This window comes from Manis javanica, chromosome 10 (genome assembly GCF_040802235.1).
Source record: "Manis javanica isolate MJ-LG chromosome 10, MJ_LKY, whole genome shotgun sequence".
Lineage (NCBI taxonomy): Eukaryota > Metazoa > Chordata > Mammalia > Pholidota > Manidae > Manis > Manis javanica.
The window spans coordinates 4,078,804-4,094,085 of NC_133165.1; the positions used below are offsets into that span (position 1 = coordinate 4,078,804).

The following is a 15,282-nucleotide window of genomic DNA, read 5'->3' on the forward strand; positions in this document are numbered from 1 at the left end:
TGCCAGTGACACCCACACGCTGTCAGGGTGCCACCAGCCCTGTCAGGAGCCCTGGGGCGGGGTGGCCAGGCATGGGAGTCAAGGGTGGCCAGGGCAGGCCGTGGGGAACCTGTCAGGGCGGTGGTACCCGCCCCAAGGCCGCCACTGCCGCAACATCACAAGCGGCAGGTTTTCATGTTTTATTGTAAAGCGACAAAAGCTCTGTATTTACACTCCCACACTTCCTATGGACGCCTGCTTCTGTGCTCCATCTTCTCTAAATAAGATAGGCCTCCACCCCTGCCCTGCCCAGGCCACTGGGCCCCTGTAGGCGTGCATCCTAGACAATGACTGTCTGCACCTCAAGCTGGCCCTCTGGTGAGGCAATGACCAGCTCGCCTGCATGTTCCAGGATCTCAATGTCCTCTGATGAAACCATGGTCACGGTGGCCTGCTCTGCACCACTGGTGCCTGCACGGGCTGTGAGCACAGTGCCTTCGCTGATGGCTGAGGCCAGAGTCATGGCCACCTGTTCTGTCAGGCTCTCTGGGGTGGCGATGGTGATGGTGTCAGCAGCAGCCGCCTCGGGGCCCAGCCGCGCCTCCTGGTCCATGGTCACATTCTGTACGATGATCTGGTGCCCGGCACTGGCCTGGTGCACGATCTGCTGCACCACCTTCATGATGTGGCTGTCCACCTGTGGGTGGCTCACAGCTCAGCCCGGCAGTCTGGGTGAGGGCCCAGGCCCCCTCACCCTCCCACAGCCCCTCACCTCCGTCTGGGTGCCCTCAATGATCTCTGTGGCTTCACTGGTCTCAGCATCATCCGCAGAGGCCTGGAAAGAGGATCAGAGGTCAGCCTTACGCCCCCACCCTGGCCCGTCCCAGCCCCTGTGGTCCCACACCCACCTCAATGATGTACTCCTGGGTGTCAGCCACCACAGATGAGAACTCAACCAATACGGTGTGAGGGTCTTCAGAGAGGACGGTGGCAGCTGTTGTGGGGCTCTCCTCGGACACCAGCAACTCCTCCACCTCCAGCAGGCAGCCTCCTGTGGGGGGCCGCTGGGTGAGGGCTGCCCGCCTGGGCCTCTGCCACCACCCCCTGCTCGCGTGCCCCCCCCACTCCACCTGCCGACCTTTGGTGCGCAGGTGCCGGTTGAGCGTGCCATGCTCAGCGAAGCCCCGGCCACACTTGTAGCACTTGAAGGGCTTCTCGCCAGTGTGATGCCGTACGTGCCGCACCAGCGAACCCTTCTCCCGGAAGCCTCGGCTGCAAAACGGGCACACGTGTGGCTTCTCCTCCAGGTGCGTCCGGAAGTGCACCTGCTGGGCGTTCTGTGAAGACCCACCGTCAGTGACAACCTGGCCTCGGTGTGGCTGTAACCGGGGCTATGCTGGCCGAGGGAGGGGTCCGGGGGGAGGGGCGGGGAGCGGGCCCCACGCTCAGGCCCCTGGGCCCACCTTGGTCTTATAGCACTTGCCGCACTCGGGGCAGGGATAGGGCCGCTCGTCGGAATGCACGCGCCGGTGGCCGCGGACGTGGGCGATGGTCTTGTAGAGCTTCCCACAGTCCCCGCAGCGGAAGCGGCGCTCGCGCACGTGCACCTCCTGGTGCTTCTTGAGCAGGTAGGCCTTGGGGAAGGCCTTGCCACACTGCACGCAGGGGAACGGCCGTGGCCCTAGGGCAGCAGGCAGCGTCAGGCAGGACCCCACCCACTGCACACTGCACCTGGGGTCCCATCCCACCCCCCGCGTGGGCCATCCACGTCCCGGTGCCCCACCCACCTGCGTGGCCCCTTTTGTGGGCCTCCAGGGTGGCTGCCGTGGGGAAGGTCTCACTGCACTGAGGGCACAGGTGGGTCCTGGGCACAGATGAGGCCTCACTGGCCACCTGCTGGGGGACCACAGCAGCCTCCAACACCCACTGCAGCACCAGGGAGGGCGGACCCATGGCGCCCCCACCCGGAGAGGCCCCATCCTGGGCCCAGGGAAGGCAGGAAACAGATCAGGGAACAAAGTCACTGCACAAAGCGGCCTAGCTTTCCATGTCAGGGAGCACCCGAGGAGGCTGGCCCCCAGCCAGCGTGGCGACCTTGTCTTTAGGCCTGGACCCCCAGAAGGAACAGGCTGGTGGTGCAGGCACCTACTGTGTCCACCTCCAGCAGCGGCAGCTCTGGAGGGCCGTCTCCCAGGGGCCGGGGACTGGATGAAGTGGGAGGGGCTGGCTCCAGAGCCCCCTCCTCCCCAGTGACACGCTCGAGGACAATGCCAGAGTTCTGCATGGCCTGGCGCAGCAGGTTCTCACGGCTGCCCTCGCTGGGACAGGGAAGCTCTTCGGGGCCCAGAGACTGTGGGGGAGGCAGAGGGAAGGAGGCTGGCCGGGTGACCCAGCACACAGCACCCACCCACAGCCACCACACAGGGCGGGGCTGGGGCCACTGTGCACACCCAGGGTCTTCACTCAGGAATGCCACTGAGCCCCCAACCCACCCTAGTTGCCTTCTGGCATGCCATTGTCCTCCCATCCCCCGTGCAAGCAGAGTCAGGAAGGCAGGCTCAGGTCAGTCCTATTCCCACTATAGCCAGCACCCAGAAAGAGGTGGCCGGCCCCCCCTCCAGGCTAGGGTTTTCACATCCCACCCAGCGGCCCCCACCTCTGGGGCCAGGGCTTTCATGCCCAGGGGAAGCTCTTGCATCTGGACATGAACTTCATGGATGACGGTGCCCTTGGCATCTGTCACCAGGTGAATCACAGGGGATGTCTCCATGGGCTCTCCTGTGACCGATGACGACGTAACAGTCCCCACAGTGGAGGCGCCAGACCCTTTAAGGCAGAACCAAGAGACTTCTTGGAGAAACTTCCTGGCCAGGCGGCAGCCAGGGCTGGAGCAGGAGCCCACCTGCTGACCTGCAGATGGGTCCTCTTTGCCAACAACCACATCCTTGCTCATGCTGAAGCGGATTTTTTCTGTGCACGGAGTCAGAGACTTGAGGTGCCGGGTCAGTGCACCTGACTCCCGGAAGCTCTTCCCACACTTGGCACACTTATAGGGGCGCTCGTCTGTGAATAGAGTGGAGTCAGTCCCAGGCAGGCAGCAGCTGGGCACCTGGGGAAGCAGGCCTGGAGCCCCAGCCCCAGCACTGAGCCCTGCTCGCCTGTGTGCCTCCGGTGGTGCCTGATGAGTGAGCCCTTGGTCCGGAAGGAGGCCCCGCACAACTTGCACTTGTGGTCCTTGCGGCTACTGTGGGTGACCATGTGGGCCTTGAGGATGCTGCCCTGTCGGGGAGGGGCAGCAAGGCTCAGGCACTGCCCTGAGGGAGGGCGGGAGGCTGCCTGCCGGGAGGGGCTGTGCCCCAGCGCTCACCGTCTTGAAGGTCTTGTGGCAGAGCAGGCACACGTAGCGGCCTTCCTTGTTCACCAGCAGCTTGACCTGTGACTGCTCACCCTCCCCAGTGAGCCTGGGCCCCTGGCCGCTGGAGCTGCCTGGGGCCTCTGCCATCTTGCTGTCCCCCGGCTCTGCCTCAGCAGCTGCAATGACTTCTTTGATGCGTCCACTGCCTAAGGAGAGGTCGGTCAGCCTGAACCTCAGGCCATAAGCTCGTGGCTTCCTCGGATCCTAGCCTGAGGATGTTGCTAGGGGACAGTGGAGCTGTCCTGACCACTTCCCGAGAGGGTGGGAGGCAGCCCCTGACTCCATGGAGCTGCTGAATGTGTCCACTGGGGGTCCCATCCTGAGCACAGACACCCCTCCCCTAAGCCAAAAGAAGCACAGGACTGAATATGCGGAGGGGGTCCTGTCCCCTTGAACGGTAGCAGGGTGCCTGGCACCAAGACTAGCCCAGCTCATTGCCATCGGCCCACTTGCTGCCCCGGCTCCTGCTAACATGAGGAAGAAGACCTCCAGGGCATCGGTTCAAGGCAGGCAGCCTGGGGGAGTGAGTGTACTTGAGACACTGGGGTGGCCTGGGGAGGAAAGCTGGGCTTTGCACCTCTCATGGGTGTTAAAGGAATCTGACAATGTGCAAAACTAAGCTGTAAGCACATTTCACAATTTCTGTTCATAAACATGACATGTGCAAAAAGGTTGGGAAGCTCTTCTGAGAAACCATCTCAGTCAGGCTGGCACCATGTTTTGCCGGCCATTCTCTCGAGGCAGAACAAAGTGCTGTGACTCAGAAACAATTAAGGGCACCTCTTGCCCTGTGCCCTAGATGACTGCTTGATGCTTTATCTTTCCTCTAATCCAGAAGCAAGCTTCCAAAAGAAAGGGAACTTCTGCCAGGCTAGGACTTGAGTTCATATGTGGCACAGCAGACCAAGGGACCAGGGGAGGTGGGACATGGCTGCCCTAAGTCCAGAGTCAAAATCTAAGTTGTTTTCCAGGGAAGAGGCAAGAGGACCTGACACGGGTATCCAGCCCACGTGGCCCCATATGGCCCCCATTGACAGTGCCCCTGGCCCAGCAAGAATGAAGCTGCCCCAGGCCCTGGGACCCTGGGAGTTGGTGGTTTAGGACTCTGGCTGATGCTGGGCTTCAGACCACTGAGCAGCAGACACCAAGGGGACATCTGGGGTACCCAGTATTCCTGCAAAGAGGTAAACTCCTAAGGGCATGAGAGTCAGGGGAAGCCCAGGGAGGAGCCTCGAGTGCACAAGAAGCTGCTGAGCCACAGCCTGGTGGGGCTAGAAGTCAGGGTGTAGGCAGGAGCCTGGCTGGCCAGGAGTCCACAGCCTGTATATGCCACCCGAACCCAGGGAACTTGTTTTCATGACACCACCCACCCCAGAAACCAAATGTCACTCCAGGGCCACAGCGCTCAGCAGCATTCCTATACCAGAGTGGCAACAGGAAAATATCCTTATCCACAGGAATGTTGAGGAAACAACACACAGACTAGGACAGGTGCTGTGCTGCCTCCCTGAAGTGGGACCTCAACAGAACGGCCTGCTCTGAGGCTCCCCTTCCCAGGTCTCCTACACATGCTTCCTGCCCCAGTTGGTCCCAAGGGCTTCCCAAGGCCAAGTTCCATCTGTTGCCAAACCTGCTTCCCGTCTAGCCCGCCCACTCCCGCACCTGCCGAGGCCTCTGCCCAGCAGGCCTCCAGGTAATGACTTCCCACTGGCATCAGGCCCAACCTAGCCTCCCTCCACAACCAAGTGCACACCCACCCCCAGCCCCCCCACCTCTTTGAATGGACTTCCCTTTGAATATTCCCCACATGCCTGCCTGTCCCCAGTTAAGGAGTGTGACCTAATCCAGACCTGTCAACACCTCCACCCCTACTGCACATTGAGGCACTGTAGCCATCAGAGAGGCTGACTTGGCACTGTATGGTCATAAAGCCATGAGAATCTGGGCTGGACCCAGCAGCCCCATGTGAGAAGGAGGGAGGGCATGCAGGGGGCAAAGGCCAGGCCGCAGCAGGTGCACCCATGCACACCCTACCCCGACCCTCCAGAGCAGGAACTGAGGGACTGGCAGAAAATGGAGAAGATTCCAGAAGGACCAAGGCACAGAGTCTGGGGAAGCAGCAGGAGAAAGCAGCCAGTTCGTGACTGTACACAAAGTGTGCCCAGGACTGCCCAGGCCACCACCTTCCTGTTCCTGTCAGGGCAGAGCCCGCATGAGGAGTGAACACTGCACAAGCCCAGCCCTCCTCAGTCAGGCCTTGCTCTTGGGAAGCAGAGGGCGCAGGCAGCAAAGCTCCCCAGCCTCAGGCCCTAAACATCATTGGCTGTCAGGTCAGCAACACCTCGGCACTGAGAACCACGCGTGGGCAGCCCCGTGAGGCTGAGCCAGCTTACCGACAACATCGGGCGCGTGGCTGATGTCTGCCGTTAGAGCAGCCGCCTTCACCACGATGTGGGCCACAGTGATGGGCTCTTCCGGACCTGCCGTCGCCGCTGGCACCACCTGCCAGTTGGGGACAGGGGTTAGGGGATGGAGGGGACTTGTCTGGGAACTCCAAGCTCCCCTGGCATGGACAGCACAGGCTTCGGTCTGTGTCCACACAGGAGGCCTAAGCGGGACTCTCGTCTGCACCACTCTGACCCCAACTTCCAGCCCGGCCCCTCCAACCCAGGCTCAGCCCCCTCACTCCCACACCTCCAGCCGCTGTGGGCCAAATGCAGGGCACACTGAATGCCCTTGGAGAGGACTCCGGAAGGACATGCCCATCAGCCCCAGGCTGAAGCTCCGCTGGCTGTACAGGAATGAAGGTGAGCACCTGCACCCACCAGCGCTGGCCATGGGTCAGGGAAAGGGTCCCAGGCAAGTGGGGCCTCCTTCCTAGAGGAAAGGGCACCTCTGGGAGAGAAGGGGGAACAAGAGAAGAGAACAGGGCTGGAGTGAGACAACCCTGGGTCCACTGTTCTCTGGGCCACTCGCAGTGGTGACTTGAGGCAGCTGACTTGTAGAGGAGCCTCCTTTCCTACTTTCTACAAGAGGATGACAAGCATGCCCACCCCACAGGGTGGACCTTAGACCGTGTGGGTACAGCCCCCAGCATGCACAGGGCACAAAGCTGGCCACTGTTGTGACGGGGTGGCAGGACCCTCAGAGCCACACTTTAGCTGAGGGATCCCCAGGAACTACATGTACAGGAAGGGAGGTAAGACAAAGGATCCAACCCCCTGTGAAACCCAAGGCAGGACAGACCCTCAGGCCCCAAGGAAGGAGCCCCCAGCCCCAGCTGCACAGGCTTCAGCCAGAGGCTGCTGAGCAGGCCTGGTCACCCAGGAAGCCGCAGCGCACTGCCAGACTCTTGGTGGCGGGACCCATACCCTCCATCAGCCACAACTGGATGCCACCCTCTGCAGTCCCTGTGTCACAGGGAGCCAGCTGCAGTCTGTCCCAGGAGTGTGGTGGCAGCAGAGGCAGCTCACCTCCCGGCCCAGCAGCGCAGCCGTGGCAGGTGTGGCGGGCAAGGCCTCTTGAGGGGCCCGCTGGCAGACCTTCTGGAGCTTGTGCTGAACAAAGTCCTCCAAGGCCGTGAACTCCGTCTGGCAGCGGCCACATCTGTGCACGTCATCTTCATCTGCAATGAGCCTGTGGTCAGCGGGGCTTAGCAGGGCCTCCAGCCTCAGACCAAACCCACCCAAGGGTGGCATCAGAACCAGAGGCACCTTCCTCTGCTCTCCCAGATGGGCTAAGAACACTCTCAGGGGCCAGACTGCCAGCCCCATCCTCCAGAGATCTGCAGAAGTGGCACCCACCCCAGGGAGGGCAGCATCCAGCAGGGGTGGCCCCAACTGTACACTTGAGCCGCTGGGGTGGCCTGAGGCTGTCGTGCCCAGAGCCCCCACCTCAGATGAGGGGATGGAGGCCACGGGAGCGGCTGGGAGATGCAGGGATCTGCCCAAGCCAGTTTGGAGGCGGTGAAAGATCAGGGGTAAGACTACTAGGCTTGCACATGCCTTTAGGCGTCTTGGTGACCACGTTTGGGTCCATTTCCTCATCTGTGCGGTGGGCCAGCCTGGTGCGTGTGTGCAGATTACAACGGCATCAGTGGGCTGCCGCCCACAGCCTCTCGGCCTGCCCTCAGCAAACAGGAGAGCCAGGACCACTCTTTCTCACTCTGATTTGGGGTTTCATTGGTTCCCGCAGGCAGCACATCCCCAGTGAGGAGGCCAGGGTGGATCTTCTCCAAGAGGCTCTACACCCCAGGCCCACTGCACCTGAGCCCCTCACCACCTAGGCTGACCTGCCAGCACCTGCCCCAGGTCCTGCGGGAGCAGCTTCCTGCTCACTGAGTCCCACTGCATGCCAGGCACCTCACTGGGGATATCCCTGAAGCCAGCCAGCACCCCGGTGAAATGGAGATGACCATTCCCATTCTAGAAAAATGACTTGAGATTCAAGGCCACCCAGCTGGTAAGTGTTGGAACCAGAACCTGAGCCTGAGGGTCCACTCCAGATGCTCTGCTGTTTGCACAGAGGGATGGAGGATGTTCCTTCTGCTTCCATTAAAGTCTGCCAGCTCCCGCCACCTCATGTGCAGCCCTACATCAAGGTCAAACCCAGGTTGGTGCACAGAGGAAGCCCGATCAAAGTCTGTTGAATTAATGAGTGAAGGGCCAAACCACAGCCATGATTCACCCACAGAAGGCCACCTGACAGAGGATGATAAAAACTGACGCCAGTCCCCTCCAGATGGCTCGCAGTCACAAGCCAAGCACTGAGATGACCACCACTCTCTTAACCCTCCCACCTCACTCACCAAGCCTGAGTGATGCTGTTTTAGGAACCCTCACCACAGAAGGGGACACACCTGGTCCATGTAACACTGAGACAGGCCGCCAGCAAGCCCACAAGGGCAGGGCAACCTCCTCCAAAAAGAGACCTTTTCAAGTTGACTCCGCCCCATTGGTTCTGCCCCTCCCCAAGCTGGAATGAGGAGCAAGAAAAAAAAATGCAGAGACTACGAATCCTGTGGGGACAAAGACTAGCACCCCCATATCACTTGCCTACCCCCTCCTGTTTACAGCCTCATGAGACAAGCTTAGAAAGCAGAGACCCGAGTTGTCTCGAAAAGAGCTCGGTGCTCCTGTGAATGAGTTCTCAGTGTGGCCCCAGCTCCAGTCTCCGCAGTTTGCCTACCTGCTCTGTTTCCATCCTCACCAGCAGAACCCCAAAGTTAAGGGAGTGGACTGAGGAATCACCAGTCCTGTAATCCAATCCAGTTAGCTGGCTGACCTGGACAAGTTCATATCTTTGAACCTCAATTTTGCTCACCCACAAAATGGGAATAATAATCATAATCGTAATAGCATCCGGGATTGGTCTGAGGATGAAAAAAGCTGATGCCAGGTAAGTGCTTGATACATTATCGGCAGCATCTCCACTTCGAAAAAGGAAATGAAGGCTCAGAGAGGTGTGTGGTCACCAGGCCGGTATCACGCAGGTGAAACGAGGCAGGTCTGGGACAGAGCCCTCACGTCCGCTGCAGTGCACCTGCTGTCCGCCGCTGGGCTCCGCTGCCCCTAAGGGCGGGCCCAGAGCCCCGAGCCTGGAGCCCCGAGCCCCGCCCTCTTGGAGCCTCCAGCCACACCCCGGCCGGGGCCCGTCAGGTGCAGTGGGAGGGGGCCCAGAGCAGGGCAGCCCATGCCCCGTCACGGAGGCAAGAGGGCTAGGCCGCGGGCCTGAGCGGGCAGGGCTAGCGGGGGAGGCGTTCGCGGAGGTCTACGTGGTCAGCCCCGAAGTCTTGGGCACCTGTGAGTATCCGGGAATGGGCACCAGGGCCCACGGGGGTGGTAGACGCTTCGCAGTAGAGGCCCGAGGGTCTGAGGAAACCGGGGCTGGGGGCTCGTGGAAGGTTCTGAGGGACCCCGTGGGGACCCGTGAGGTCCGCAAGGAACCGGGGTCTGGGACAGTTCGTCGCGCTCACAGCTCAGGCCATCGGGGCCTCCGTCAGCCCGGGCTGCGCCGCCCCCACCCCGGCCCCGGCCGGCCCTGTTACCTTCCTCGCTAAAGGGGGCCGGCAGGCCGAGGAAGCCGCCGGGGGCTAAGGCCGTCGCCGCCGCCGCGACCCCGCCCTCGCCCGCGTCCCGCCCGGCTTCGGCCCGGGCTTCTGCCGTATGCGCGGCCGTCACCCGCACTGCCATCGCGCCCTCCATGTCGCAACGCGCCGCAGGAAGATGGCGGATTTACGACCGTGTCGTCATAACAACGGTCCGCGCCAGGCGAGCGATAAGGAACTACGGCCGGAAAACGGCGGGGCGGGGCAAGGGTAAGTTTGATGGACAGGCGGCTTGACGGATTAAAAGGGGTGTGGTCTGCAACCGTAGGGCGGGGCCAGGCTCAAGGAGAAAGGAGACGGGGCGGGGCTGCTGGGAGGAGCGTTGTTTCGGAGGAGCTGACTGGCAGGCGGCGGAGGCATGGCCTCGCGGGATGCGACCTCAGACGCCGCTGCGGGACAGCGCCCTAGTTCCCACCGTTGGTGTCGTGCCCCCCCCCTCCTTGAGGGTTGCGTGGGTCACGGAAGAGGAACCCGATTTGGGGATGTCTCACGGGTAGCGTCGCTAAGCCTATTATTCTTTTGTATAGTTTTAAAGTTACGATAAATACACATAAAATTTACCATTAATGACATTTAGTTCATTCATAATATGCAACCATCACCACCATCTAGTTCCAGAACACCGCCATCATTGCAAAACCTATACCCATCAGCAGTCACTTCCCATAATCCCCTCCCCCCAGCCCCTGGCGACCATTCGGTCTCTACAGATTTGCCATTTCTGGACATTTCGTATAAATGGAATTACACGTGTTTTTTTGCGTCTAGCTTCTTTCATTGCATATGTTTTCAAGGTTCATCCATGTCATCGCGTATATCAACACTTCATTCTTTCTAGGGCTGCATAATATTCCGTTATATGGATAAAACACAGTTTACTTAGTTATTTTAAGCTTTTGCAAATTTTATTAAATCCTAGTCTACTTTAACTGTCAGATATTATAGACATCATCTCATGGTGAAGATGTTAAGTAAGTGAAAGCAAATCAGACATCTAAGTCATTTTCTGCATACTACACAATAACTACACAGAACATTACAGGTGATGACATGCACTTGTTCAGTTTCCATCCTTGCCATGTTGTTTATCAATCTATATCTCCTAATATTTAATGCAGTAGAATTAGTGATTGTAGTTCTCATGTAATATTTTAATTACAAGTACCTTAGTGAGATAACTAACAATTTGACAGTTCCAACTGATTTCTCATATTAGCATAACCTATCCAAAGAAAAGAGCAAAAAGTGAAATGAAAATTGAACATGACAATACATGTCATAAAGGAAACTAAAGAAAAAAAGGGGAAAGTGAAAAAAATCAAACAAGTCTAGACATTCAGTTGGAAGAAAATAGATCAACTATGGATTTCAAAAGTCAAAAGTTATTCAATGCAATACAAATCCTTTTGAATGTAAACTGAGTTGAAACTAAAAGGTCTATAAACTGTTACTCTTGGCCTTAAATAGTGCACCTTCTGATCAAAGAAAGCCACACAGTTGAGATTGTATTACTTGATTTTATTTTACACTAGGTGATGGGCACAAAACAACCATTCTTAATCAAGTAGACAATTAGCTTCACTCAGAACATTTTCAATAATGCACATCTTTTTAAAGTATTCATCTTACAAATTGTTCTATAATCCAAATACACAATAGCTTGGAAAACAACATTTAGAAAACAAAAGCCAATGTAAAAAGACATTAAACAGCTAGAACAGTACAGGTTTTGTATGGCTCTGATTTTACAGTTTTCTTACTGCATCATTAGTGTCAGAAATCTGTTCCTTTAGCTGGCTGCCTTGCTCAGGGTTTAAAGAAATACCTTTTCTTCCTGGTTTCATTTCACCTTTTGAATCCATCCAATATTCTCTAATATCAATTTGGACTTACCCTTTAAAGTCCCAAACATTGACATACCTCATTTTCCCAATCAAAAACATGTTACCATCTCTGCTGCTGCTGCTCTGCTTGGAGTATAGATGACAGGGCTCTTGACATTTCACCAGTCTTTTGCTTCTTTACAGGTTTTTCTGGAGTAACTTGCTTTTTCCTCTTTAACTTTTTGTCCACTTCACTGTCAGAATTGCTCCCAGAAGAACTTGAAAAAGCAAGTTCCTTTGACTTAGGCATTGCCAGGCTCCTGCAGCTAAATAGCCCTTAGCTCGCTTGCTCAAATCTACACAGTTCATTCATTCATCACATGTGGGCTGTTTCTACCTTTCCTACTATTGCCAAGAGTGATGCCATGAACATACTTGTACAAGTTCCTTTTATTCTTTTTAAGATAATATTCAATTAGCTTTTATTTTCTCACTTAAGATACCAATCATCCCCATTTTGAAGATGAAGAAATTGAGGCACAGAACTATAGGACACTTGCCCAAGGGCAGACCAGAGATGTGAGCCCAGGTCTGTACAGAGCCAGGGGCTGGAAACCCACAGGGCATGCCCTCCCAGCTCCGTTATTCTCTGTGGCCCAGCCACATGGTGGATGACTGCCATTTGGATGATGCCAGAGATTAAGGTGAATCAGACCTGGTCCCCTCCAGAAAGGCTAATCTACAGGGAAGACCACAGACACAAGGGCCCAGACAGAGATTATTTCCCTTCTGGAGCTGCACCCCTTGGGGCCACTTGGCCTGTTAGAAGTTGGAATATGTGAGGCACAGGTTAGATCACTGGAGGTCAGGCCAGGGTAACAAGGGGCTGCTTTCTTTTCTTTTCTTTTCTTTTTTTTTTTTTTTTTTGCTATTATTAATCTACAATTACATGAAGAACATTATGTTTACTAGGCTCCCCCCTTCACCAAGTCCCCCCCACATACCCCTTCACAGTCACTGTCCATCAGCGTAGTAAGATGCTGTAAAATCACTACTTGTCTTCTCTGTGTTGCACAGCCCTCCCCGTGCCCTCCCCACACTATACATGCTAATCGTAATGCCCCTTTTATTTTTTTCCGCCCTTGTCCCTCCCTTCCCACCCATCCTCCCCAGTCCCTTTCCCTTTGGTAACTATTAGTCCATTCTTGGGTTCTGTGATTCTGCTGCTGTTTTGTTCCTTCAGTTTTCCTTTGTTCTTATACTCCATATATGAGTGAAATCATTTGGTACTTGTCTTTCTCCGCCTGACTTATTTCACTGAGCATAGTACCCTCTAGCTAACAAGGGGCTGCTTTCTGTAGGGGGCTTGCTCACCATTGCAGGGTTTTAAGCAAAGGGAGTGATAGCATTTCAGAAGGACCCCTCTGACTGCTGTGCAGAAATAGGACCTCAGGAACACAGCAGAGGTGAAAGATCCAGGACGGATAATCTCTAAGAGGGACACATGGAAAGAGGACCAGGTAGGGGCTTGTGGAGCACAAAGGGTCTGAGGGCATCTGGGAAGGGAGGGCCAGGAGGACACCTCACTTGAAGATGTGCTAAGGAGCAGTAGGGAAGTTACCAGATAGATGGAAGAGGCTCCCAGGGGAAAGGAGTGGGGAAGGATTTCAGAAACAGGGCAGCCTGGGTGTGGGTGAACATGAGGAGGAACAGGCACAGGGGAGACCTGATAATGATAATTGTGACAGCGATCAGTTTTTGAGAGCTGTGCTCCAGGCTGTGTCCTCTTGGATCATAATTCCACTGTCTTGTTATTCATCGTTCACGTGACTGCTAAGGCTCTGGGGGAAGCGTGTTTGCGAAGGACTGGGAATGAGAACCCAAGGCTTGATGGGAACGAGCCCTGGACCCTCAGCCGTGACCCGCGGGCCCCGCGTCCGGAGCCTGTGGGGCGGAAGGCGCCGCCCAGACGAGAGGCGGACGTGACTGGTCCTAAGGGGACAGAGGTCCCCTGCCGCGCCCTGCGGAGAGCCTCGCGCGCTTGGCCAAAGGGAAGCGGGCCAATCGGCAACCAGCCGGGCCGGGGTCACTCGACGCTGGGCCTCCGTCACCTAGGCTGACCACGCGCTGCCAATAGGCAAGCGGAGGCAGCCGCCAATGAACAGCAGCCTCACGTCTCGAGCCTGCCCTCCGGCGGCTCAGCTGCGTTTCCGCAGTGAGCGCTTCACTCTGAATGCCGGTTGGCTCCCTGCCAGCCAATCACTAGGTGCCCTGGACCCCGCAGCCAATGGCCGCCCGCCTCTCGGCGCCAGAACGCGACTGTTGGCGCTGGGCTTCCGCATCCCTCAGGAGGTGGGGGCGGATTGGCGCAGACGCCGTCCAATGGGCGGCACGCGCGAGGCGCGGGGCCAATGAGCGCGCCGGGGGCGGGGCGGGCGCGACGGCGGGCGGCTGCAAGGAGCGGGCGGCGGCGACGGCGGAGGCCGGTGACAGCGGCGGGCAGCCGGCGGCCATGGCGGCGGCGGCGGCGGCCGGCAGCGACGACGCCCGCTGCGTGCGGCTGAGCGCCGAGCGGGCGCGGGCGCTGCTGGCCGACGTGGATACGCTGCTGTTCGACTGCGACGGCGTGCTGTGGCGGGGCGAGACAGCCGTGCCCGGTGCGCCCGAGGCCCTGACGGCGCTGCGGGCCCGCGGCAAACGCCTGGGCTTCATCACGAACAACAGCAGCAAGACCCGCGAGGCCTACGCCGAGAAGCTGCAGCGCCTGGGCTTCGGCGGCGCCCGCCTCGAGGTCTTCGGCACGGCCTACTGCACCGCTCTCTACCTGCGCCGCCGCCTGGCCGGCGCGCCGGGCCCCAAGGCCTACGTGCTGGGCGGCGAGGCCCTGGCCGCCGAGCTGCGGGCCGTGGGCGTCGCCTGCGTGGGCGTGGGGCCCGAGCCGCTGCAGGGCGACAGCCCCAGCGCCTGGCTGAACGCGCCGCTCGAGCCCGGCGTGGGCGCGGTGGTGGTGGGCTTCGACCCGCACTTCAGCTACATGAAGCTCACCAAGGCCGTGCGCTACCTGCAGCAGCCCGGCTGCCTGCTTGTGGGCACCAACATGGACAACCGGCTCCCGCTTGAGAACGGCTGTTTCATCGCGGGTCCGTGCGCCCCGGGCCGGGCGGCTGGAGGGCGGGCAGCGCGGCCCTCTTGTCCTCTGACCCGGGCGCTCTCGCCCCTGCCTCTCCGTCCGCAGGTACCGGCTGTCTGGTCCGAGCCGTGGAGATGGCCGCCCAGCGCCAGGCCGACATCATAGGCAAGCCCAGCCGCTTCATCTTCGACTGCGTGTCCCAGGAGTATGGCATCAACCCAGAGCGCACTGTCATGGTAGGAGACCGCCTGGACACGGACATCCTCCTGGGCGTCACCTGTGGCCTGAAGACCATCCTGACCCTCACTGGAGTCTCCACTCTAGGGGACGTGAAGAGTAATCGGGAAAGTGACTGCATGAGTAAGAAGAGAATGGTGCCTGACTTCTATGTTGACAGTATAGCTGACCTTTTGCCTGCCCTTCAAGGTTAAAGATCTAGTGTCTTTAATCTCCAGAATAAAAACTTGAAAATCACTTACCCAAATTAATAGGTGCGAGTTTAAGCATCTGCTTAGCTTGGTGGCTTTAAAGAGCATATTTGGAATTAAAGAAAAGCTCTAGCTGTTAGCCTCGTTAAGTAAACGTTTGGGGGTGAATTTGGTTACAGATGCTTAATGCTTTGAGATGCACTTTTAGGCTTCAAGGCATTTTGGGGGGGTCCTGGGCCTTGGCTGGCAAGGCCAGGCCCGACATCCGTCCAGGATTCAAGGAACCTCAGGGCCTGCTGGTGGGTCTGAGGTGGAACTCAAGTGTCATTTCTGGAAAGTTTCATTCAGGGATCCAGCTTCCTTGCTGGGCAAAGGGGAGGAAGGGATGGTTATTGTGGCTT

The 15,282-nt window shown here is 57.8% G+C and overlaps 2 protein-coding genes and 1 pseudogene across 9 annotated transcripts; 1 reads left to right on the plus strand and 2 right to left on the minus strand.

The window, feature by feature from the left end:
• Positions 1–165: 165 nt before the first annotated feature.
• On the minus strand, positions 166–9,685 carry E4F1 (E4F transcription factor 1). Of its 8 annotated transcripts, none has more exons than XM_037004462.2 (15): positions 8,807–9,592; positions 7,876–8,035; positions 6,868–7,019; positions 5,788–5,896; positions 3,347–3,540; positions 3,138–3,258; positions 2,890–3,042; positions 2,636–2,805; positions 2,129–2,329; positions 1,767–1,875; positions 1,443–1,660; positions 1,118–1,316; positions 888–1,030; positions 752–814; positions 166–676 (listed from the first exon to the last, which is right to left on the minus strand). In XM_037004462.2, exons 2-15 carry the CDS (start codon positions 7,946–7,948, stop codon positions 320–322), a joined length of 2,262 nt encoding a protein of 753 aa, XP_036860357.1. In that variant the 5' UTR covers positions 7,949–8,035; positions 8,807–9,592; the 3' UTR covers positions 166–319. The 8 variants fall into 8 exon arrangements, with proteins under 8 accessions (XP_036860357.1, XP_017531534.1, XP_036860358.1 ...); XM_017676045.3 differs by having other exon boundaries at positions 7,876–7,984; positions 8,582–9,592; XM_037004463.2 differs by having other exon boundaries at positions 7,876–7,984; positions 9,441–9,575.
• A 1,560-nt stretch (positions 9,686–11,245) lies between these two features.
• On the minus strand, positions 11,246–12,618 carry LOC108406997 (activated RNA polymerase II transcriptional coactivator p15 pseudogene; annotated as a pseudogene).
• Positions 12,619–13,595: 977 nt separating this feature from the next.
• Positions 13,596–14,927, plus strand: PGP (phosphoglycolate phosphatase). Its single transcript, XM_017676037.3, has 2 exons — positions 13,596–14,463; positions 14,559–14,927. Exons 1-2 carry the CDS (start codon positions 13,611–13,613, stop codon positions 14,882–14,884), a joined length of 1,179 nt encoding a protein of 392 aa, XP_017531526.3. The 5' UTR covers positions 13,596–13,610; the 3' UTR covers positions 14,885–14,927.
• Positions 14,928–15,282: the final 355 nt, after the last annotated feature.

Coding starts and splice junctions, on each gene's coding strand:
- E4F1 (XM_017676043.3), bottom strand. CDS start 9,597: ATGGAGGGCGCGATGGCAGTGCGGGTGACGGCCGCGCATACGGCAGAA. Junction 1,317..1,442: donor GCAAGTGCTATAAGACCAAG/GTGGGCCCAGGG, acceptor GGGTCTTCACAG/AACGCCCAGCAGGTGCACTT. Junction 677..751: donor TTGAGGGCACCCAGACGGAG/GTGAGGGGCTGT, acceptor AGCCACCCACAG/GTGGACAGCCACATCATGAA.
- PGP (XM_017676037.3), top strand. CDS start 13,611: ATGGCCGCCCGCCTCTCGGCGCCAGAACGCGACTGTTGGCGCTGGGCT. Junction 14,464..14,558: donor GAACGGCTGTTTCATCGCGG/GTCCGTGCGCCC, acceptor CTCCGTCCGCAG/GTACCGGCTGTCTGGTCCGA.